We start from the raw sequence: 22944 nt of genomic DNA, 5'->3' as shown, positions 1-22944 counted from the left end.
CCTAGCACGCATAGCATCAGCAAACACCTCAAATACCCATTTGAATGACTGAATGTTTTCATCATAGAGTAGTGCTGCACAAAACACAAGTAACTGCTTGTGGTTGTCTACACCAACAAACAATGCAAATGGCCGTCCATAGATATTGAATCCATATGTTGTATCAAAGCAAACAACATCCCCAAAAATATAAGGCAACCATTTTGAAATGGTAGAATTCAACTCGTAGGATTGAAGTCAACCTCAAGCCAGCCTAGCTACAAATACTGCCCCTCCATGCACCAGTCTATTTGGCAACTGCAACAGATTTGAATGGTTCGACAGAACCAACTGGGATGCAGGGGTAATTTGAACTTTTTGTCAGAGCATAGTCAGCAAAGAGAGGTGATGAACAAGTAGTGACAGGGCATGCTTACCTGACGCCACAAGTCATCAAATGGATGTCTTTGCCCAACATGCAAATGCAAAGGATCAAAATAAACATTATGGGCCAAAGCGAACCTTTGCTAACTTGAGGGACCAAAATGGTCACTAGCCCTATTTATCTAATACCTGCCCATGACCTGAAAGCTCGGACATCTTCAATCCTTTTGTTCTGAGCTTCGGTTTTGTCATGCAATGAGTTCAAATTCCTATACAGGTTCCTGTGTAGCTTCAGGAAGACGTGCCTGTATTTCCACTTGTCACAGTAAATATTATGTTTTGACATGTAACCAATGACCTCCATCACCCTAGAAAAATACCCACCTTTAAGGAAATCCAGAATCAAGCAATCAAGCAAGTCCCTATCCACATCTAGCTCTCCATATTCAAGTCTGCGCTTTATTTCTCCCCAGAGCATGGTAATCTCCCTATGCATGTCCATTGAAGAATAACCGCACAATATGTGGCAAAATGTATAAGAATTGGGCCTGATATTTTGTTCTCTCATACGCTTATATGTGCAGAGCGCATCTTCCATCATTTTTGCCTTGCAGAAGAAAAGAATCGAATTATTGAACTCTAATGTCAAGTGCTCTCCAGGGTTGTAATGTTTCATTTCTTCAGCCAAAGCAGCAAACAGAGATGAATGAGTGAGAGGTATTTCATCTTTCACTATTTTGGCAATGTTCTTGATGGTAAATGGTGAATTAGTATGAATATCATCCATGGTAGATGAAATCTTTTGTATCTGCTGGAGAAGCCCACTGAATTCTTCTGACTTATTCTCCTTCTCATATGCTCTCAAAAGAGAAATGTAACTAGCAATCCCGACTTGGATTCCAGCTGACTCTAAATCATCTAGGATATCATGAGCAGCATGCAACCATCCCATTTGAATGCATGCATTAACCACATCTCGAAGAGAAATTACCTCTATATCTTCTTTATGTAACATAATAAAAAGGTTAGATAGTGTATGCATATTCCTTGATTTCACACAGCCTACAATAAGTTTAGCAAGAGCCTTTTCAGTATGAAGAAGATTTCCGTCAGTAAGGACAACAAGCCCAAATTGGCTTTCTGTACCCAAAATGAAACCTCTGTCAACTTTTCCAGGATCAAACATTATCCTATATCCAGTTTTCAGATTTCCAGAACCAATTTGTATGGCACTTTGTTTCTGTAAACCATTGCAAAAAACACTAGGTTTTCGTTGCTGATGCAGATTGATTAAAAATTTTGCAGCAGCATCCATGTCATTATATTTGAAATGCAGGCTCAATAGACTGTCATAAAAATGCTGATAGTACTGAAGACATGGCAAAGATGTTAAAGATTCAATACTTCTTTTCATTTGTATCAACTCATCTCGTTGCCCAACCATCTCAAAGACATGGCTAGCGATCACCACTGTATTTACATCGGCCACAACTCCGACCAATGACATCAGTTCCATTATTTTCTGGGCTTTGATAATGCATTTAAAGGTCACACATGACTCCAAAACCATATTGAACAAGGTGGCACTGTTTTTTATTGGATCCAGTTTTTTCATTTCCCGTCTATCTGCAACTTGGTCCAAGAAACTCTCACAAGTCTCAATCAGAACATCACTGACAAGATAGGATCCAACTTGTGACTTCAACATATGCAGAAACACCATGCTCAGCATATCAACATCAGGAAGCTTTCCACTCTCAAGTATGATCCTCAGGACTGTGGAGGCTGGAACAGGCATCTGATCTCTTGCAAGTGCCAACGCTAGCTTCATCAGGGAGCCACAGTTGAGAAGGTTGCTGTTAATTTGATGAACTGAGAGAACCATGTCAAATGCCCTCTGAAGCCACCTCCGACTAGACATGTAGGACAGCGACACAATCATGCTATTCAGTACCTGTGGTTCAGGAAGACCGTGCAGCTTCTTGTAGTTTCCGAATGATTGCAGCGCCTCTTCGACATTGCCATCCTTCATAGCACTGTCTATCTTCCTCAACAGCGTTTCACAGGATGACGCCTCCCATGGTAGAACCTTACTGGTGCTTGTGGAAATATACCTCCTCCACGGCTCATAACCACTGGTCTGAACAACACATGCATGCATCTTATTAGTCACAAAAGTAAGCGAACTATGCACAACAGCACAAGCATACCTCAAATTGTTTCCAGCAGTAAGCTCTTACAGGTGCGGCGGCTTCGGTAGCGCGAGGGAAGGACGCGAGGCGTCGGTAGTGGTAGCACGCCAGAAACAAGCTCCTCATCGTGGGATCCCCCTCAATGCCAATGCCAAGAGTGTCGTACTGTAGCTAAGTGTTAATGCCGGACATGAGGGTTCAGCTGAAAACAAGCCCACATGATTATTCTCATCGAGTAATCTCTTACCACAGATTATTCATCTAGTGCATAGCAAGAGAGGGAGGGAACTTACTCCGGTCGGGGGGAGGACGGTGCCAGCAGGGTTACTCCGGTCGTGGGGGAGGGCAGGGCCGGGTTGGGGGGGGGGGGGGTGGCGCCGGCGCTGCTCCAGAGCTCCAATGGCGTCTCGGGCGTAGTTCCTGAGGAGTGGGAGAGGAGAGATACTGGGAGATGACGGCCGGTAGCGTGAGGCCTGCGCAGCGCCAGGCGCCCAAGCGAATCAAGCCGGAGAAGCTCGGCTCCGGCGGAGCAGCTGTGGCGGCGGCGTGCGTGCTGAGTTGGGGCCAACGCCCTAGGTCTAGTTCGGTGGGGAAGAAAGAGCCGGCGGGTGGGCCCCGTTTGTCACCCACATCAGGGAGGAGGGGACTGGGAGGGGCACGGAGGTCTTTTCGTGTGGCCGATTTGGAGGACCAAACCAAATCCTTTTCGTTTGTCCCTGGGTATCCAAGGATTCGAGGGCTCACGGCCGTCAATGGCGAAGAGGCCGGATTCATGGCTATATCGGGTTCGAGCTGGAACACGTGGACATTTTCGCAAATGGTGTCGTCGTCGTCGGGGACTCGAGGGCAGATTTGGTTTGGTCAAACGCGAGGCCTCACCTCACCTAATCAGAGGCCAGCGTCTCACGTCGCGCCACGCGTGGTGGGCCCGCACCGGCAGGCGAATGGCCCACATCGTGTTCCTCCGCGCTTCCGCCGCCGACCTCACCGCCGGCAAGCCGCCGCTGCGGGGCGTCCCGGCCTCGGCGCCGCTCTCCGCGGCGGCCGCGGCCATCCCGGCGTCGCAGGAGGCCGACGTGGCCGTCTGGCGCGACGGCGCCTCGCCCCTGGCCCCCGCCGCGGCCACCGTGATCGGCCTGCTCAGCTCCTTCGACGTCGTCGCCTTCCTGGCCTCCCACGTGGGCGGCACCGCCGCGGCGCTGAGGACGCCCGCCGGCGACGTGGTGGCGCACCAGCCGGCGCTCGTGCGGGAGGTCGAGCCCCACACGAGGTGATGCGCGCCACATTTTGGAACTTTGCTAGCTGTTTCGTCCTTGAGTTGATCCATGCCATTTCTTGCCTGAATGGTAATCCATGCGCACGATCATCTTCTTCTCCGCATCGCATTTCTACAGAACGGGGAAGCTTTTTTCGATTGAGCATTGTTCATTCTAGCATCATAGAGGCACTCTGCATTCAGATTTCAGACACCCATGTTTAACTGAACATCTCTCATGGTACGTCGAGCCAGGAAAATGCCATGCCATTGCCATGTGTAAGTGAGGAGGTTGGTGTCGTTCACAATGTGATTCAGCTTTCAATTCGTGCGTGCAAGGTTGATAGAAATCGTGGAGCTGATGAAGCAAGGAGCAAGGCGCGTCCTGGTGCGCAAGAACATCACGGAGGCGTGCACCGTGGACAAGAAGCCGTTCGCGCCATTCTACAAGGCCGAGCTGAAGATCACCGGGACGCCGCGGGCGGCAGCGGCGGCTGGCAAGCAGACCGTGAACCGGTCATCGTCCTCGCCGCCGGCGACGTTCGGCTGCGACAGGTACTGCTGCCTGACGCGGGAAGACATCGTCCGCTTCCTCATCAACTGCCTCGGCGCGCTGGCGCCGACCCCGCTGCAGTCCATCTCCTCCCTCGGCGCCGTCAACCGCGGCTACGCCCACGTGGAGGCCTCCTCGCCGGCCATCGAGGTCTCGTGGACGGTCCCCGCCGAGCCCCGCGCCGTCGCCGTCGTGCAGACGAACCGCGACGGGACGCACAAGGTCCTGGCCGACGTGTCCGCGCACAGGCTGTGGCGGCGCGACTACGTGGCCGCGGCGGACGCCATGGCGAGCCTGTCGTCCCTCAACTTCGCCGCGGGAGTCGAGGCGCACGGGATGTCTGAGGCTGCTGGCGTCGCCGCGCCATTGTCGAGGAGGCTCAGCAGCAGCAGGGTTGGGTTCGAGGACAGCCTCGTCGAGCAGATGATGATGGCGAGCCACGGTGGGAACGCGGCGCTGAGGTGCCGGAGCACGAGCTCGCTCGCCGCCGTCATGGCGCAGATGCTGTCGTACAGGACCACGCACATCTGGGTCACCCACGGCGAGGATGACGTATTGGTTGGCGTCGTTGGGTACATGGAGATCTTCAATGCGGTCACTAGGGATGTTGTTGCTCCTCCAGCTTGAGCTGCGTTCAGGATTTGTTTTGGAGGGAATTGCTCCTCCAGCTCGAGTGTTCAGTCTGCATTCAGGATTTTTTTTTTGAAGGTAATTCGATGGGTTTTTGCTTGCTTGATTTGCTGCTTTTCAAATCAGGTGATAGTTTTTGCAAGTTCCAACTTCTAACGATTTTCGTGTTGGTAACTAGGTGAGTGAGTGACCATGTGCTTTGGGTCCAGAACATCATGCCCAAATGAAAGACCTTTCTCCATTTTTTTAACAGAGGAAATTCATTTCTGCTATTCCCACGCTCAGGCAATAGAGTATATCAGTAAGCAATTCAAAAGGCTTGAAATGGTGCCGTCTAAGTATAACAGATAAAATGATGAATTATCACTTCGTGCTAGAATCAACAAATTGGAAATTCAAATACATCTTTCTTTTTAGAGGAAATTCAAACACATCTGACAACAGAAACAAATATCCTTATGCTTAATAATGGTAGTGCCATTTCACAGGAACAATGCACTAGTCCTTCCTAAGTTCAATGTACTCTCGGTATGTGCCGGAGCTGTTGATGACCACAATTTCCAATCTATCTCCCTGCAAATTTCATGGAACGACAATATTGGATTTAGAAATTTTGGTCAATCATACCTAGTAATCTCAGGAAATCTAAAGTGAAGGAAAGCATCATACAGTGTATATGTCTCGTTCTGTAGCTGATGCGAAAACGTCCTTCACCAGATCAACTGCCTCAGATTGAGATAAGGGCGTCACTGCATCCTGAATGATAAACAGCATTGTGTTAAAAGTTCTGTTCAGTAGGAATGATACATTGCATCCGATACATGGTTTCTTTGCTTCTCATGAGCCTATCATTGGCTCCTATTGGGACCATTGCAAAGCTGATAAAATGCCCCATAAGTCGATTAAGCAGATGATAGATAAGAGAAATAGAACTCACCCTAGCTGGCAGTAGTAGAGGACTAGGGGATTTCAACTGATTGTCAAGAACAGGCATCATCAATGCTGCACCCGTTCCCTGAGCACTATAACCTGTCCTCTCATAAGACCCAACAGCATCGTATGTAAAGACACATCCTTTACCTGTCAAAAAAGAGAGACGCTCAGAGTTACAATCACACTGAGTGATCCATGTAACATAGTACTCGCATGCTAAAATCATACTCTACCTTGGCTGTCCAGTCCACCCAATACATTGAATGCGTAGTATGGGAAGAATCTCTTGTAGTAGAGTGTGTTCGACAGCAGTTGCGCCATTGCAGGGCAGCTCATCTTCTTGTTATGATTGTGCTCATAAACCTAAAATGACAGAAATGTAAAAGCATCAGAAGCCTATAGCAGTATGGTTAAGGATGACAATATTTACCCACACTGTTTGCTGCCCTACTAAATAGATATTTGGTCAGGTTTAGAGGCTTTCTAGGTAGCTGTTAATTGCAGACCTGTTATGTTCTTTCTTAGAAATAGTACTTTGTAGGACCTGACGTAGTGATAATCCTCTTTTTCAGAAAATCTGTACCTCATCAACCTTGGTTTTTCAATTTAACAGAAAATGGAATACTAGACGACGGGTGGCAGTAATACGTAGACGTATCAGTATTGGACTATTACAATAGTAGGATTGATGAAAGAGTGGTTAACGGATAACAGAGGTCTTACAAATATTTCAACAGCTCAACTATAAGCCACACTTACCAATTCCTTGGCTGCCAGATTCTTCTGCAAAGCTTTGATATCACCTTGGAAGCCAAATGAGGCCAAAACACATTTGTCTGCCCTGTTTGAAGGGAAGTAGAGAGAAAAATAGCAATTCAGCAACAAAATAGGATAGATTTTTCATGCTATTAAAAAATAAGAAAGGTTCACTTTGTGGAAGATAATTGACCAGAGAATAAGAAAGGTTCACTTTGTGCATAGCCACGTAGTGTTATTCCCACAAGGCCACCAGTGAAAAGTAGCAAGTGCCACCGTAGAACCCATGGGATATCACTAATCTAACTTCGATAATAAATAAACAATATACGAATATTCAAATCATTCATGTATAAATAATAGTGCGGGTAGCTTTGTCTCCAAAGTTTTTTTTTTAGGGGTTAACAATTTTTTTTTGAGGGGTTACTTTATCTCCAAAGTTTTGTGCCAAGTTTTACAAGTATCTTCTCAAATTCGAATTTGTGGTCAAAGTTATCTTTTGGAGACCATTTGCATATCCAATTGCACTCAAATTTGTGATCCGGTTAGTAGCACAAAAGTTCAGCCTAAACAGTTTCAAATTCTCAACTGACTGAATCCTAACACCAAATTTCAGAACAGAATTACTTATTTCCCGACGTAATGAAATCATGATAGAGAGGTTCAGCCTTACAGGGCTAACGAAATCCAGCACGCCGTTACTACCGCAAACCCTTGGAGCGGGATCTGAATTCAGAACTGTCGCAATCCAGAACGCCGCTAATAACGACACATGGGACGGCAAGAGAGGTTCAGAGACGTACAGTTGGGCGACCTTGGAGTGGTCGCGGGACAAGATGCTGTATCCGACGGAGAGGCGGGTGTCGGCGGCGACCACGCAGTAGTCGGCGCCGGCGACGGCCACGCAGGTGCCGCCGTTGTTCTCGTACGGGTCGAACCTGGCCATCGCCTCCGCTACGAGATTCGCTCGTCTCTTGCTTCGCTCTCGGGTCTGATCCCAGATGAACTGATGCGAATTTGCGAAGCGCGGCTGGGGAAGGGGAGAGGGCTCGCTTTGCTTAAAGGCAGCTCCGGCCGGCACGCCGCCGGAGTCGGAGTTCTTCTCCGTATCTTCTTGTGCTGCAAGAAGAGAGTCCGGCTCGGCTCGGTCGCTTCTTGCTTCGGATGTGCTCTGTTGGGTCAGTATGGGCCGAATTGGTGAAAAGCCAAGCCCATCACAGAACAAAGTGGATGATGATATGGGCTGCGGTTGAAAGCCCATCAAGAAGTGCCCTGTCTCTCTGCCTTTTTTTTCATTTTTATATTTTTTTAAAAAATTAAAATTTCAAAAATATATGGCCGTTCCAAGAAATTTCAAAAATGGACCCCTGTCGCCCATGGGGAGGGCGACAGTCCTTTTTTGTAAAAAAAATTTATAAATCGGTTCTCGGTCAGCGCGGCGCGGGGGCTCGGCGGCGGCGGCGGGGGGGGGGGGCGGTCGCCCCCCAACGGGCGACAGGGGGGCCTATCACTCCCCCCTCGGGGGACAGGGTCCCCTCCTCTATATAAGCCCCACACCCCCATTCCCTCCTCATTTGAGCCAAAAAATTCCACCAAAAATCGAGAAAAAAGAATAGTACTGCGTGATGACACTCAAATTCTATAATGCATATGCGAAATTCTATTCTAAATCGTAATTAATTTATAAACACGTCTCTAATAGTACTGCAATTGTAATAATAAACGCGTAGTCTTAATTTCCTAAAGTAATAATAAACGCGTATCCTTAAACTCCTACTTAAATTGGTTCTACTATAGCACTAATTAAATTTAATTACTCTACAATATCAATGAAAAAATACATAAGTTAAATATAATTACCTGCAGATCACAAGTGCGTAATCCGGCAGGGCTTCGTCGCTTCCCTTGTCCTCACCCCTCTTTTTTTTCTGGATTTTTTGTGGAATTTTTGGGCTCAAATGAGGAGGGAACGGGGGTGGAGGGCTTATATAGAGGGGGGACCCTGTCGCCCGATGGGGGGTGCGACAGGCCCCCTTGTCGCCCGTTGGGGGCCGACCCCCCTGCCGCCGAGCCCCCGCGCTGCGCTGACCGAGGATCGGTTTGTCAAATTTTTTTAATAAAAAAATCTTATCGCCCCCTGCTTGGGCGACAAGGGCCTGTCGCCCTCCCCATGGGCGACAGAGGCCCATTTTTTAAATTTCTTGGAACGGTCATATATTTTTAAAATTTTAATTTTTTTAAATATAAAAATAAAAAAAAGATGTCTCTTTATCTACGACGAGGCACATTGGTATTCCATCACCGAGTCCGATTGGATCCAGTGCGAAACAAGTTTGGGACGAAATTGCGAGGCTAATCTTTTTATCTATTGGATTGGATAGACGGAACTTACAGGGAATCAGGGCAAGGAGGCCGGAGGTTAGATGGCGGCCGGCGGCGGCGGGCACCGGCGGCACAGCAGGGGAAAAAAGCGCCTTCTTTTCGTGGAGGAGAGAAGGATGCTGGATGGCTCCTGCGATGCATACCTTGTCTTCAAGATAAACCTCAAGGACATGTTCGCCGGAGCGGAGGGGGGCGAGGAGGATTGGGCGATGCTGATGAGGAGCTTCCCCCGCCCCGTCGCGCAGTTCGATGCGCTGCCGGGCCGGCCGGAGCTCCTGGACCTCGCCGTCGTCCCGGGATCTTGCAGCGGCACCAACATCGTCGCCGTCAGCAGCGATAGGGGCACCGTCATCTACGCCGCCGCCGGCGGCGCCGAGGTGCCGTGCGGGCGGGAGCTTCGCTACTACATGACCAACGGCACCACGCTCATCCCGCTGGGAACCCGGCTGTACGCCGTCGCCACCAACCTTCGGCCGCCGACCAGCGTGGACTCGCGCCCCAGCTTCCAAGCCCTCATGCCCCCACCCCCGTTGAGCAGCGGCAGCCATGGCCGCTGGTCCTGGTGCGCGCTGCCGGCGCCTCCTCGCGACCTGTAAGGATGGGGTCTGACCGCGAGAGAGCGTTCTGCTTCGTGGCGGCTTCCATGGGCGCCGGCAATAGCGTCTGGGTCTCGGCGCCGGACAGGGGCACCTTCTCCGTCGACACGGCCGGCCACGCGTGGCGCAAGGAAGGAGACTGGGAGCTGCCATTCGCGGGCCGCGCCCTCTTCGTCCCGGACCTGGGCCTCTGCTTCGGCCTCTGCCCGCACCGCCTCTGCCTCTGCGCCTTCGACGCCCCCACCTCCGGGGTAGGGGAGCCACCGGCGGTCCGCTACGTGTGGGATGAGACGTACCCTCGCGAGGTCGGAAACAGAGGATTCCACGTGCGGAGCCCCGGTAGCTTGGCCTACTTGGGAGAGGGCAAATTCTGCATCGCCTGGACCATCGCCGTCGAGTTCGCCGGCAAAGACATGAATGTGCTCTCGCAGTTTGCCCTCTTTCTGATGGCCGTCCAAGTCGTCAGGCGCTCTCGTCGTCGTGAGCCAACTGCTGGCTCCGGAGAGCTGCGGCTGCTGAAGCGTAGGGTGCGCTGCTACAAGATGTCAAGCAGTGGAGGAGATGGCTACGTGCTCCAGCCTTCCTTGGGCTGAGCTGAATTCCTCCTGATGTGTGTGTGCATTATATTGTGTGTCATCTATTTATCCCTTGTGTTATTTTCCCTAGCTTCTGAAATGTCGCTCGTGTTGTTCTGCGTTTGATTGCCTATCATCAGTGTTATTTTGAGTTTTTTCACAAAACTAAAGCAAGTTGTTTTTTTAAAAGACAAAATTAAAATACAGCACCCCTGTAATACCTGTGGTCTGTGGATTATCGTTTCGCATTTGGGGCGTCAGAAAATCCTTTGCCATACGTTTGCAACAAGAACTGATGGCTAAATGTCCAGGAATTAAAATACAATGGCTGGTGTCCGAATGTCCTGCAGAAAGTCTTCAGCCAACATACCCCTGCCCGCATTGCATCAGAACAAAGCTTCAGCATTTAGAGCATTAACGTGGCAGAACCGTCTAAATTAATCCGCCTCACGTGTACTAATCATCACTGTATAGACAATCTGAGCTAACACGCACTCAAACGGAGTAACGAAGTCGATGCAATCACTGAATCATTATTGAAACAAAGCATACAAATTACTCACTCAAAGGTGAGCTCAGATATTACAACAATCCACAACTTTATGTCACAGAGTCAAACATTAATTATTATTGTAAGAGTTCAAATTTATTACAAGAATTCAAATTTATATAAAAAATTTACATCACAAGAGAGCGCGCGCTTCATAGTTTCAACTCTCCAAACTCCTAGGGCGATCCATGAAAATAAGGAGTACTACTAATGCCATATTCTTTCAAAAGCACAATATATAGTTTGTTCACCACATTCCATCACTCTGCAAACAGTATGGCAAAATATACACGTGGGCCACACATCAAAGAGTCGGATCTTAGAAATAAAATCTCGCGTTCACACTATAAAAGTTTATCAAAATTGACTGAAATATTTTAAAGATGACTCTGTATAATCCGACAATTACTTTGTGCAAAGCAGTATAGCCACACCTGCACATGGGCCCCACGTCAAGAGCAGAGGTACAATACATACGAAAATAAAAAAAAGAACTAACTAACGGGTACTTGGGTAAAATGAGTATTATCCATATATACCGTATCCATATCCAAGTTGAGATGAGTAATTCATACCTTATCCAAATACAACGAATATGGATTTGAGTAAGACTATCGGATACCCAACGGCAACCTGAAAAAAAAATGTTTGGGTGGATGTTTAAGATTTCCATCTCCGACCTCACGCTCTCGCATGTGCATTGATGGGCCAACAGGTCTGCCCCCAGCGGCCCACGGCAATATTCGCAGTCGCGCGCGCGTCTGCGATTCACACCATCGTAGAAGCATACTAGCGGGCTTCGTCTGTTATTTTTCTAGCCCATTTGTTGTTTCCTGGCCCAAATCATCATGCGGTCGTGCCCGCCCGGATTCCGTGGGTTTCAAATTTGTTTTTTTTTATTTACTTTCTTTTCTCTTTCCACTAGGATGCATGTGGTATGGTGCACGGGAGCAATAGGGGCAGACAGCAGTGGCATATGATCCCTGATGGAGGTAAGGACCCGGGGTCCCCCAACACAGTGACTCCTCTTCTCCAAAGCCCAACAAACCGGCCCACTAGGAGCCCGAGCAGATCGTGGCGTCAGCACAGAACGGCCAGCGTCCCGAGCGATCCAACCAAGGGGCGGACACGCGGCACCCACCACCCCCCGACCGCGGGCGCAAACAGTGGCTACCCGTACCTGATGGCCCGGATCTTGCTCGCCAAGAAGACGACTCGCGGCGAGGGCATGGCGGTCACTCCTACTCCCATGCCGCCGTACGCGCCGCCCACTTCCGCAAGGCATGACTGTGTGACGGAACAGGGCCTCCTGACGATGCCACAGTGCAGACTGTGTCACCTACCCGTACCCGAGACAGAGAACGGGAGAGAGGGAGTCAACTCTTCCACCGAGCACGCCGTCATCATGACCCCCTGGCGCCACTCCGTCAGGGACAGGTGACTGCGACCGGACGAGGCTGCCTGACAAGCTAAACCCGTCAGCAGGCGTGCCAACTCTCCGGTCAGAACCCGCTCAGGCAAAGACGCACGGAACGCTTACGGACGGACAAGCGACGAGACGACCGCCGGGCATCCGACCGAAGCATGAAGACCATCCCGACCTGTGGCAGTACCGCCCAAATTAATCCGGCTCAAGTGCGCTAACCATCACCCTAAAGGTAATCCCGGCTAACACGCACTTCAAACGGAGTAATCCGGCAGGGCTGTCGGGTAAAGTCCCGAAGAATCCACCTGAGCGTCGATCGAACCCAAAGCTTACATGCAACCCACACGAAGGTGAGTCTAGAGAGTACAACATTTCACAAATATATTACATTACAGAGTCTTAACTTAATTATTACAAACTAAGTTCGAAATCTCAGAAGGGTACTTGGAGTTCAAACTGAAAGTAGTTCAGGGTTCAACTGCAGCGGAAATAAAGCGAGTTCTAAACGACGATACAAGATGTCATGATGAAGCCCGTACATGAAATGACTCGGCATTGTCATCGTTGGCCGGAGTCGTATCCCACTCCACCGACCAACCAGGAGGTAAAACACACGGCCAAGTCAAGCTAGTTATCTGATCTTCAAACGTATCACATAAAAACAAAATGGAGCCACAAGCAAGGCTGAGTATACTAATACTCAGCAAGGCTTACCCGACTAGGATAGATTTAACCCTCTAACTAGACATGCAAGGCTTTTGGCTTGAGGGGTTTGTTTTTGCCGAAAAGCAACAAAGAGTAAGTCCTTATTTTCAGATTTTAGCTTTCAAGTTCTAGTTCGATTAACTATTCTACGTTAGCATCTATCCAATAGCATACATGGTGAAAAACAATTATTTTTCATTATTCAACCATATTTCTCATCATCATTGTTCAACTTCTTACTCTATGTGGCAAAAGGGTTAAGCAGTCTCAATATCCGTGAGAGACGGACGATTCGAATCGAATTTGTTAACCTGGCCACGCAGACCTAAACACACGCATGGGGAATGAAATCACCCACGCGACTTTTCCCCTTTTTCCCCGGGCATGGAACATGCCCACCGCCCTAGGGTGCCCTGCACCCATGCGTGACCAAAGACCAGACAGTGGGGAGTATGTTCCACGGCCGATTCCATCAGGTACTTAAGCTTACCGATTATCATATTCTCGGCATGTGGTTAGTACGTTCAAACGCTTAACCACCACTACCACACACCGCGGCCTTATCCATTTTCACTAAACAGACGGGGTATCACAAGTACAACAACCCCGCCTGTAAACCTTATATTGCAGTGTGTAGTAAGCATTCAACTCCTATGAGCTCGCGAGTGACAGGAAATCACTCGACTTCTACTGAACTATTAGCATAGCCAACTAGCGACCTACACATACTAGTATTCAAACATAGGTACTTAAGATTATGCAACTAGGGTTCCAAACAATTCCTACAACTTAAATGCACAAGTAGATAGGAATATAAGCAGTTGCATAAATTTAAAATAGATAGGACATGCTCCGGGGCTTGCCTTCCTGAGCGGAGCTAGCCTTGGGCTCTTCTGAACTTTGGTTTAGGTCTTCAGCAATTTCAGTTAGATTAACTTGAGCTACACGCTGCTCACTCTCAGACTCCGGCACCAGCTCGTACGTACCGTCGGCGAGAGTAGTCAAATCTATATGAAATGCACATGCATGAGTTGTGGTGATGGTAACAAACTTAATTTAAATCAATATAGAGTTGTAAAATGTTTTCTTTATATCTACTTGGGCAATCGTTTATAGAGTATTATCTAGATTAACTATTACTCATTATATAAGTGAGGGTTTTGTTATTTTAGAAAGATTATTTTCAAGTGCAAGCATGGAATATTCAAAACAGCTGATGGGCATAGTTTCTGAAGATGAAATTTTTATGAAGAGCCAACTACTTATGTACAAACCTGCCATAAAATTTTCAGCTATTTTCATTGAGCGTATTAATTATTAAAAATACATTAAACAGCTACTGCTAGGACTAAGATTCATTTATACAGAACAAACCCTACAAGTAAAGATTATACAATTTTTATTGAGTGCTCCTAAACTTAGGGTAAGTCTACTGTAAATGTTTCGGATTTAAAGGAGCAAGTAACAGAGCATGATAATTAGGACAAAATAAAGCTACATTAATCTAGTTTAAAATCTACAGACAGTTATAGCAAGTTCCAGAGCTTCATCTTTTACCAGCATGGTTATATACTCAAAGTTAACCCATAGAAAAGTTATTATAATTTTACATGTGCAGGAACTATTTTTCTTGAATTAGCACCTTTACTCATGCTATTAATTTGTGGGGCCAGTTACACTTAACTAGAAAGTTCCAAACTTTTTCTATCGTAACTATTTCATGGCATAGATATACTGTAGAATTTTCAGCTAAAGAAACATAGCATAACAACTTGAATAAATAAATCTCCTTAACCTAGGCATAAAGCAAGATTTAAATAAACTGACAGCTAGGCATGTCAATTGTCCCCAAAACTTTTACACAAGGTTATTCATATAACATGTAACACACTGACCAAAAATGGCCAACAGATCATGCATGTAACTTGAGATCTAATAAAAACTATATTTTCTTTGTATTTTAAATAAAGCAAAAACTACTGAGCAAATGAAAAAGTGCATATAACCAAAGTTGTCGATCTCTTTGCAAAGATTCCAGAACAGTTGATTTTGCATTTTTCTGATTTTTCTACGATTTTTAAACAAATTTACAATTTTGCTGTTTTTCAAAACAAAAGAAAAAGGAAAACGAGATCTTGCATCTAGGCCCCTGGAATGATTTGGGGGCTCGCAGATAAGCCCCTGGCCGGAGCCAAGAATAGAGGAGGCGGCGGCGTTTCCCGGCGAGGGAGCTCACCAGCGGCGAGGGGAAGTGGGGGAAAGGCAAGAGGGAGGCGAGCTCAACCCCTGGCCGGCTCGGGTTGGTCTCGGGGTGGTCGGAGGCGGCTCGCCGGCGTAGCAGTAGGGGCGGCGCGCGGGTGTCAACGGCGGCGGCGGTGCTCCGGTGCGGAAGGGAGGGTGAGGACCGGCCGGGGAGGTCCACTGGACCACGAGAAAACTCTTTTGGGGGTCGATTTGGGTTGAGGAGGGGCGGAGGAGGGGGCTCCGCGGCGGCCTATGGAGGAATGGCGGCCTTGGTGCCGGCGGGGGTGCTCTGGACGGCGGGAAGGAGCTCGGGTGGACTTCTTGGGCGCGAGAGGGAAGAGTGGAGGGACGAGGGTGCGGCTGGGAGCAAATGAAGGAGGGGAGAGCTCGGGCAGGGGAGGAACGCGGTGCAACGGCCGGTCAACGGACGGCGGCGAGCTCTGGCGCGTGCAGGGGGTTCTGGGCCGTTTAAAGCGAGCCAAGGGAGGACAGGGAGGAGGGTTGGGGTGTCGGTGGCGCACGGCATTGAAGGCCGGCCGCGGTCAGCGGCTCAGGCAGGTGCATGGCCGGCTCGTCGGGCGCCACGGCGGTGTCGCGGCGCGTCATCGAGCGCTCGTCATGTGTGGCGTGCTCGTCGACGGAGCAGGAGGTCAGCAGCACGGCAGGCTCGACGGGACGGGGGAGGGGGAAAGTCAGCGGGCAGGCGTGCATGCGAGGCACTCATGGCCGGGCAGCGAGCACGGCGGTGCAGCGGCGCAGCGAGCTCGGGTGCTCGAGTGCCCTGCCGCGCACGCAGGGAGGAGAAAAGGGGGAGAGAGAAAGAGAGTAGAGAGAGAAAGAGAGAGATCAACGTTTTGACTCGGGATTTTCTCAAAATTTTCCATGGAAACTCGAAAAAGTTTGAACACAAAAGTTGTTCAAAATTCAAATTCCTACAACTTTCCTTCAGGCCAAACTTCGTTTGAGCAATGATTTGAAAGTTAAAAATTTGAATTTAAGTTTAATGAACCCACTGTTTCTCGGGGTTTTCTCCAAATTTCATGTTATAACTTGAAAAATTTTGAATACGAAAGTTGTTTATCTTGTCAAACTCTACAACTTTTGTTTTGGGCAAAAGTTTATTTGAGCTAAGGTGTGAGAGTTGACTTTTTGGTTTATTTAAACGGATTTCTGGCTTTTAAGTAATTGAAAATTTGGGGGTTTAACTTGTCATTTCACATTAATTTCATGTTTAAACAGTGCTAAACACCGGAGGTGTTACAGCCTACCCCCCTTAAAAGAATCTCGTCCCGAGATTCAGATAAGCAAGCTAAGCGAGGAAAACGGGTGTACCTCCAGTTGAATTCAGAAAACAGGGGAAATTTTGATTTAGGTAGCTTTCAGTTTCCCAGGTAGCTTCCTCTTCGGTATGGTGACTCCATTGAATTTTGTACATTTTAACTACTTTTCTTCGAGTGACCCTTTCCTTTTGATCAAGAACCTTGATAGGATACTCGACATAAGAGAGATCTGGTTCTACCAATATTTCTGTTTGTTCAATAATCTCGGTGGGGGCTCGAACACATTTCTTGAGTTGAGAAACATGGAAAACATCATGTACTGCTGCAAGTCGAGGAGGAAGTCGCACTCTATAGGCCACGGGTGCACAAATCTCTGTGATTTGGTAAGGGCCAACATATCGGGGAGCTAATTTGCCCTTTACTCCAAATCTCTGCACACCCTTGGTTGGCGAGACTCGAAGATAGACATGATCACCCACTTCAAATTGCAAAGGGTCTCTCCTTTTATCAAAATAACTCTTTTGTCTAGACTGGGCGGCCTTTAGATTCTCTTGTATTACCCTTACTTTCTCTTCTGCCTCTGTTACGAGATCGGGTCCGAATACCACTCGTTCTCCGACTTGTGACCAGCTCAAAGGGGTACGACACCGTCGACCATATAAGGCCTCAAATGGTGCCATTTTCAAACTCTCTTGTAACTATTGTTGTATGAGAACTCTGCTAGAGCTAGACATTTGTCCCAACTCTTGTCATAATGAATGACACAAGCTCTCAACATGTCTTCCAGGATTTGGTTCACCCTCTCAGTTTGTCCATCAGTTTGTGGGTGATAAGCTGAGCTTCGAATCAATTTGGTCCCAAGAGATGCTTGCAACTGTTCCCAAAAGCGTGCAACGAATTGTGTACCACGATCAGAAATGATTGTCTTGGGTACCCCCATGCAAGCAAATAATGCGATCGAGATAGATCTCAGCATACTTCTTGGCAGTGTAAGTAGTATGTACCGGAATGAAATGTGCCGTCTTGGTGAGTCTATCCACGATAACCCAAATGGAATCGTGCTTCTAGGATGTGTTTGGCAATCCAACAATGAAGTCCATACTTATGTCTTCCCATTTCCATGATGGGATAGGCAAAGGTTGAAGCAAACCGGCTACTTTCAAGTGGCTGGCTTTTACTCTCTGACAGGTGTCACATTCTGAGACATATTTAGCAATTTCCCTTTTCATCCTAGTCCACCAGAAATTTTGCTTAAGATCTTGGTACATCTTGGTACTGCCCGGGTGAATAGAAAATTTGGAAAGATGTGCCTCGTCGAGAATTTGCTTCCGAAGATCATGATTTTTCAGAACAACTAAACGACTTTCAAACCATAGGACTCCGTTATGGTCTTGACGAAAACACTTATACTTCCTTTCTCCTTGAGAGAGTTTTTGTTTAATGATCCCAACACCTTTATCATGTAATTGGGCCATAATGATTTGATCATGAAGAGTTGGTTCAACTAAGATGTGATTTAAAGTGCCTTGGGGAATCATTTCCAACTAGAGCTTCCTCATCTCATGACAGAGGGTTTTAGAATAGGATTCCACGGATAGGCAATGGCAATGAGCTTTGCGACTTAGTGCATCTGCTACAACATTAGCCTTGCCTGGGTGATAGTGCACCTCAAGATCATAATCCTTGATTAATTCTAGCCACCGTCTTTGTCTCATATTTAGGTCAGCTTGAGTGAAGATATATTTGAGACTTTTGTGATCGGTGTAGATATTGCAATGGGTACCCATAAGATAATGCCTCCATATCTTTAGAGCGTGAATGACAGCTGCTAATTCAAGATCGTGAGTAGGATAATTCTGCTCATGGGGTCGAAGAGCTCGTGACGCATAAGCAATAACTCTATTGTCTTGCATGAGCACACAACCAAGACCAGTACCCGACGCATCACAATACACATCAAAGGACTTGGTATTATCAGGTTGAGCTAAGACAGGTGCTGTAGTCATCTGCTCCCTTAGGGTGTGGAAAGACTTTTCACATTTTTCATCCCACACAAACTTTACTCCTTTCTTCAACAGTTCAGTCATTGGCTTAGCAATTCTGGAGAAATCCGGAATGAATCGGCGATAATATCCGGCTAAACCAAGAAAACTGCGAATCTGATGAACGGAGGTAGGAGGCTTCCAGTCCATCACTTCTTGCACTTTGCTAGGATCCACAGCTATGCCTTCGCTAGAAATAGTGTGGCCCAAGAATTTCACACTATCTAGCCAGAATTCACACTTGGAAAATTTAGCATAAAGCTGATGGTCCCGAAGACGTTGGAGAACAATGCGCAGGTGCTTAGAATGATCTTCCTCATTCTTGGAATAAATAAGGATGTCATCAATGAAAAGCACGACGAACTTGTCAAGCTCAGGCTTGAATACCGAATTCATGAGATACATGAAGTAGGCAGGTGCATTTGTGAGACCAAAAGACATGACTAAATATTCATAGAGTCCATATCGTGTGGAGAAGGCGGTTTTAGGAATATCGCATGGACGAATCTTGATCTGATGATAGCCAGAGCGAAGATCAATCTTTGAGAAAACTCTAGCTCCAGCCAGTTGATCAAAAAGAACATCAATGCGGGGAAGTGGATATTTGTTTTTAATTGTCACCGCATTGAGAGGTCGGTAGTCCACACACAACCTCAAACTATCATCCTTTTTCTTTACAAAGAGAGCTGGACAACCCCAAGGTGATGCACTGGGGTGAATGAAGCCTTTGTCCAAAAGCTCTTGAAGTTGAATTTTTAACTCGGCCAACTCCTTAGGTGGCATTCTATATGGTCTCTTTGAGATAGGGGCAGTGCCTGGCTGTAGTTCAATTACGAACTCAATCTCTCTATCTGGTGGCATTCCTGGCAAGTCATCCGGGAAAACATCGGTGTACTCGCATACCACATGAATTTCCTCTAATTTGGATGCGCTCATGGCAAATGCACAAGAATTGATACACTCTCGGGATGGTAAATAGAGAGTAGTGGCTCCATATTTTGGTGAATTTAGTTCAACAGCTCTGGCGGGAATATCTATTATAACCCCATGCTGAGTCATCCAGTTCATCCCCAAGATGATATCTATACCCTCAAGTGGTAGGAGTATAACGTCGGTGTTGATGATTAGGCTACCCAACTTGATTGGCACAAGTCGTATTATTTGGTTTGAAGCAATTTTACCCCCTGGGGTTGATATCATGTATGACCCTTTCGTGTGAATAAAATCCAAACCCACTTTTGCACCAAATTTTGCACCAATGAAGCTATGTGATGCACCAGAATCAAATAATATAACTGCAGGCTTGTTGTGGATAGAAAATGTACCTGTCATCACTGGTGCGCCCTCAGGAAGTTCTGCAAGAGTGGTGAAATTGATGCGCCCTTGCCTGACCTGAATAGTCTGCCTTCTGCCCTTGTTCTTGTTGTTCTGATTAGAGCCTTGGCCCTGATTTTGTCGCTTGGGTTGCGGGCACTCACGGGCGAAATGAGTGGAGCTCCCACAATTGAAGCAATGATTTCCCTCACTTGGACGGGCGGGCTGTGGAGCATTTGGCCTTGGGCCAGTTAACTGAGGAACAGGGAAACGTGCAACGCCCTGCTGTAGTGGAGGCCTGATAACCCAATGCCCTTGTTGAGGGGCTTTCTGAGGAACCTGGGGTGCAACATTCTGCACTATGCGATACCTCTATGGCTGAGCACTAGAGGGTCCAGCTGGCGCTTTCCTTTTTTTCTCAGCACAGTGAGCCATGATGCATTCCTCTTGAGTGAGTGCTAGATTAACCAGCTCATTGTATGTGTCGACCTTAATGGGGTTTAGATGTTCCTTGAGCTTGGTATTTAAGCCTCTACAAAAACGATCACTCTTCTTAGCATCTGTGTCAGCATGATAGCCCGCGTACTGACAGAGATTATTGAAAGTTTGGGCATATTGGAGAACTGTCCCTTGAGTAAGACCTAGGAACTCATTCAGTTTCCTTTCCATGAGTCCTTCTGGAATATGGTGACCCTTGAATGCAGTCTTGAATTCATCCCAAGTGACAATGTGATCAGCTGGGAGCATGCCAAGATAGTTATCCCACCAAAGACGCGCCAAACCGTGAAGCTGTTGCGCGGCAAAGCGAGCCTTGTTTTGCTCTGAGCATGGCACCAGAAGTAGTGAAAACTTGGACTCGATTGTGCGAATCCAAGCATCCACATCCAGCGACTCTTCTGTCTTGTTGAACAAAGGGGGCTGGGTTGCTAAGAATTCCGGGTAACCAGCAGCTTGAGGTTGATGAACATTGGGTCCACCCCACTGCTGTTGCTGTTGTTGCTGTCCCTGGACGAGTTGACGGAGTAACTCGGTTTGGGCGGCCAGATATTCCGCAAAGTTGGGTGGCGGTGGTGGCGGTTGCTGCGATCCGCTACCATTCGCGTTCCCGAAACCCTCAGGGTTGCCACGTGTCGCTCCCACCATCTGGAACGGCAAATTCTTTCATTAGTATGGTGATATATGACTTCCCCAATGTACAGAAGGGTAAGCGCGGAAAAGTAGAACTGGAATGAGTATGATAACAACAGGGATAGCAACGCTGTTCGTTACAAGAAAATCCATAACTTGCACTTTGTTCATCGAAATGCGCCCAAATTTTTACATCAGAGAGATAATTTATCATACTACAACTTTGGTATTCAACTCCAAAGCTAAATCGATAGTTAAGATGGTCGAAAAATGCAATTTCTGCATCTCTGTCCAGTCTGCTTTTCAGCAGGCCGAGGTACAATGTTCGGGCCATAACTATTGGCACACAAGTCTAATGATGCTGAAATTTTGTGAGCACCTAGGTCATGAAATTCACAACAACTTTGTTATTCAACACATAGCCCATAAATGCAAGGGAACATGGATAAAAATTTAGACAAGTTTCTGCAGTGATAGATTCAACTGCAAGCAAACCATTACAACCATCCATCAAGTTCTTAGCCAAGGCCTAAGCGATTAAGGTACTTTTACATCTGAGTGTCACTCATTACAAAAGCAAGGTACTCAACTCTTAGTTAGCCTATTACATCACTGTCCAAAAGTTAGGCTACCCTATAGAGGAGTATGCGCGAAAGACTACTTAAGACATCATCTAAAAGTCGTCAAGGTTGTTGACTGACGACTCGCTCCGCACTGGTGAGTGAGCTCCCGGAAGTGGTGGCAGGGGCACTCCAGACGTAGTGTCATGTCCTGAGATACCCTGAACCTCCTGGGGCTCCTCCTCCATGGCCTCGGGCTGGGCCTGCTGAGCCTCCAACATCTCGATGTGATCCAAGGCATTATTTAGCTGAACCTGTTAGGCGGTGAACTGCTGCTCCAGAAGTGCAAAGTCAGCATCCCTCTCGTCCAAGAGAACATCAAGCTCCTCAACTAGACCCTCAAGTTGGCCAATATGGGCATCAAGATCCGCGATCTGCTCGTTCTTAGCAGTCACTATCTCATGGCTGGTCCGTGCAGAACCAATGATCTGGGCCATGGCTTTGGCCTGTAAGGTCTGCAAGCGGTAGAGTGCATTCATGCACTTCACCGACATGGAGATAGTCTCTGCACTCTGTTCCGCTGAAGGTACCCAGTGTGTCCGACCCGACTAAGCCAGTTAGGGTCATTGGGCTGCTCTGCTGGGAAGAGGCCAATAGGGGCTAGTGTGACAGCTGCATAATTCTTTTCGCAAAACTTGTTGAGCGCTCCCATGACTGCAATTTCCCAAGTGTCAACCAGACGGTGTCCAACTACCTCCAGCTCCAAAGAAGCCCAGTGAGCTGGAAAAGGGTGGGGAGCAGGAGTCATGCGCACGCAACAGCTGGGAAAACTTGTTGAGCATCGACTCCCATCTCATGGAACTCGCCCACATAGCGCGGGGGACTAGGATATCCGGCATCGCGCATCACTTCCCAAAGAATGGAGGGAAAACCATACTAGTGTGTGCACTCGGAGTGTGCACGCCCATCCTCATCAAACACCAAGAGAGCAGGGGCAGCCATCTGAACAAAAGATGTGCACAAGTGAGTGATGATTAAAACAGATTTTAGGTAGTGCACAAAAACAAGTATAACTGGAAGCACATAGATCTAAAAATTCTCAAAATTTACAGGAACATTCCTAAGGTTCTTATGCACAACTTTTCTAGTCAATCCCAGAGCTAGGTCAGAGCCTAAGAAGGTCTTATCCTTAGAGTTTTCCTTTACTGTCTGCCCAGAATTTTCCGTGACCAGAGAGCTAGTAAAATGAGTACTGAGGACAAACTAATAAGCCTAAAATTACCAAATTTTGACAGCAGCTCGGTGAGTAAATTTGGCACAAGTTTTGTGTTGAACACATCTGCAGAAAAATCTCTAGGAAGGCCTAAAAATTTTGCAACCGAAGTGCTCAAAACTGACAGAAAACAGGGTGTCAAAGTTTCTAGTGTACCCCGCTGTATGCTAGTCGAAAAATTCTCAAA

General features: G+C 47.5%; 3 protein-coding genes across 9 annotated transcripts; 1 reads left to right on the top strand and 2 right to left on the bottom strand.

The window, feature by feature from the left end:
* Nucleotides 1-16: 16 nt before the first annotated feature.
* Nucleotides 17-3388, bottom strand: LOC120712952 (pentatricopeptide repeat-containing protein At4g17616-like). 7 transcript variants are annotated; one of them, XR_005691093.1, is made up of 4 exons: nt 2849-3353; nt 2574-2757; nt 417-2503; nt 17-330 (listed from the first exon to the last, which is right to left on the bottom strand). XR_005691093.1 is itself a non-coding variant. In XM_039998896.1 (4 exons), exons 2-4 carry the CDS (start codon nt 2679-2681, stop codon nt 655-657), a joined length of 1878 nt encoding a protein of 625 aa, XP_039854830.1. In that variant the 5' UTR covers nt 2682-2757; nt 2849-3358; the 3' UTR covers nt 17-654. The 7 variants fall into 7 exon arrangements, 5 of the variants coding, with proteins under 5 accessions (XP_039854830.1, XP_039854828.1, XP_039854829.1 ...); XR_005691094.1 differs by having other exon boundaries at nt 17-297; XM_039998896.1 differs by having other exon boundaries at nt 17-668; nt 748-2503; nt 2849-3358.
* Nucleotides 3389-3499: 111 nt separating this feature from the next.
* Nucleotides 3500-5235, top strand: LOC120713550 (CBS domain-containing protein CBSX6-like). Its single transcript, XM_039999486.1, has 2 exons — nt 3500-3825; nt 4150-5235. The coding sequence occupies exons 1-2, from the start codon at nt 3500-3502 to the stop codon at nt 4988-4990; spliced, it is 1167 nt and encodes a 388-aa protein (XP_039855420.1). The 3' UTR covers nt 4991-5235.
* Nucleotides 5236-5302: 67 nt separating this feature from the next.
* Nucleotides 5303-7841, bottom strand: LOC120712951 (proteasome subunit beta type-1-like). Its single transcript, XM_039998892.1, has 6 exons — nt 7486-7841; nt 6686-6767; nt 6160-6289; nt 5931-6073; nt 5663-5749; nt 5303-5566 (listed from the first exon to the last, which is right to left on the bottom strand). Exons 1-6 carry the CDS (start codon nt 7626-7628, stop codon nt 5492-5494), a joined length of 660 nt encoding a protein of 219 aa, XP_039854826.1. The 5' UTR covers nt 7629-7841; the 3' UTR covers nt 5303-5491.
* Nucleotides 7842-22944: the final 15103 nt, after the last annotated feature.

Source organism: Panicum virgatum, chromosome 6K, assembly GCF_016808335.1.
Source record: "Panicum virgatum strain AP13 chromosome 6K, P.virgatum_v5, whole genome shotgun sequence".
NCBI classification, from domain to species: Eukaryota; Viridiplantae; Streptophyta; class Magnoliopsida; order Poales; family Poaceae; genus Panicum; species Panicum virgatum.
This window is presented reverse-complemented; position numbering and strand designations above follow the sequence as displayed.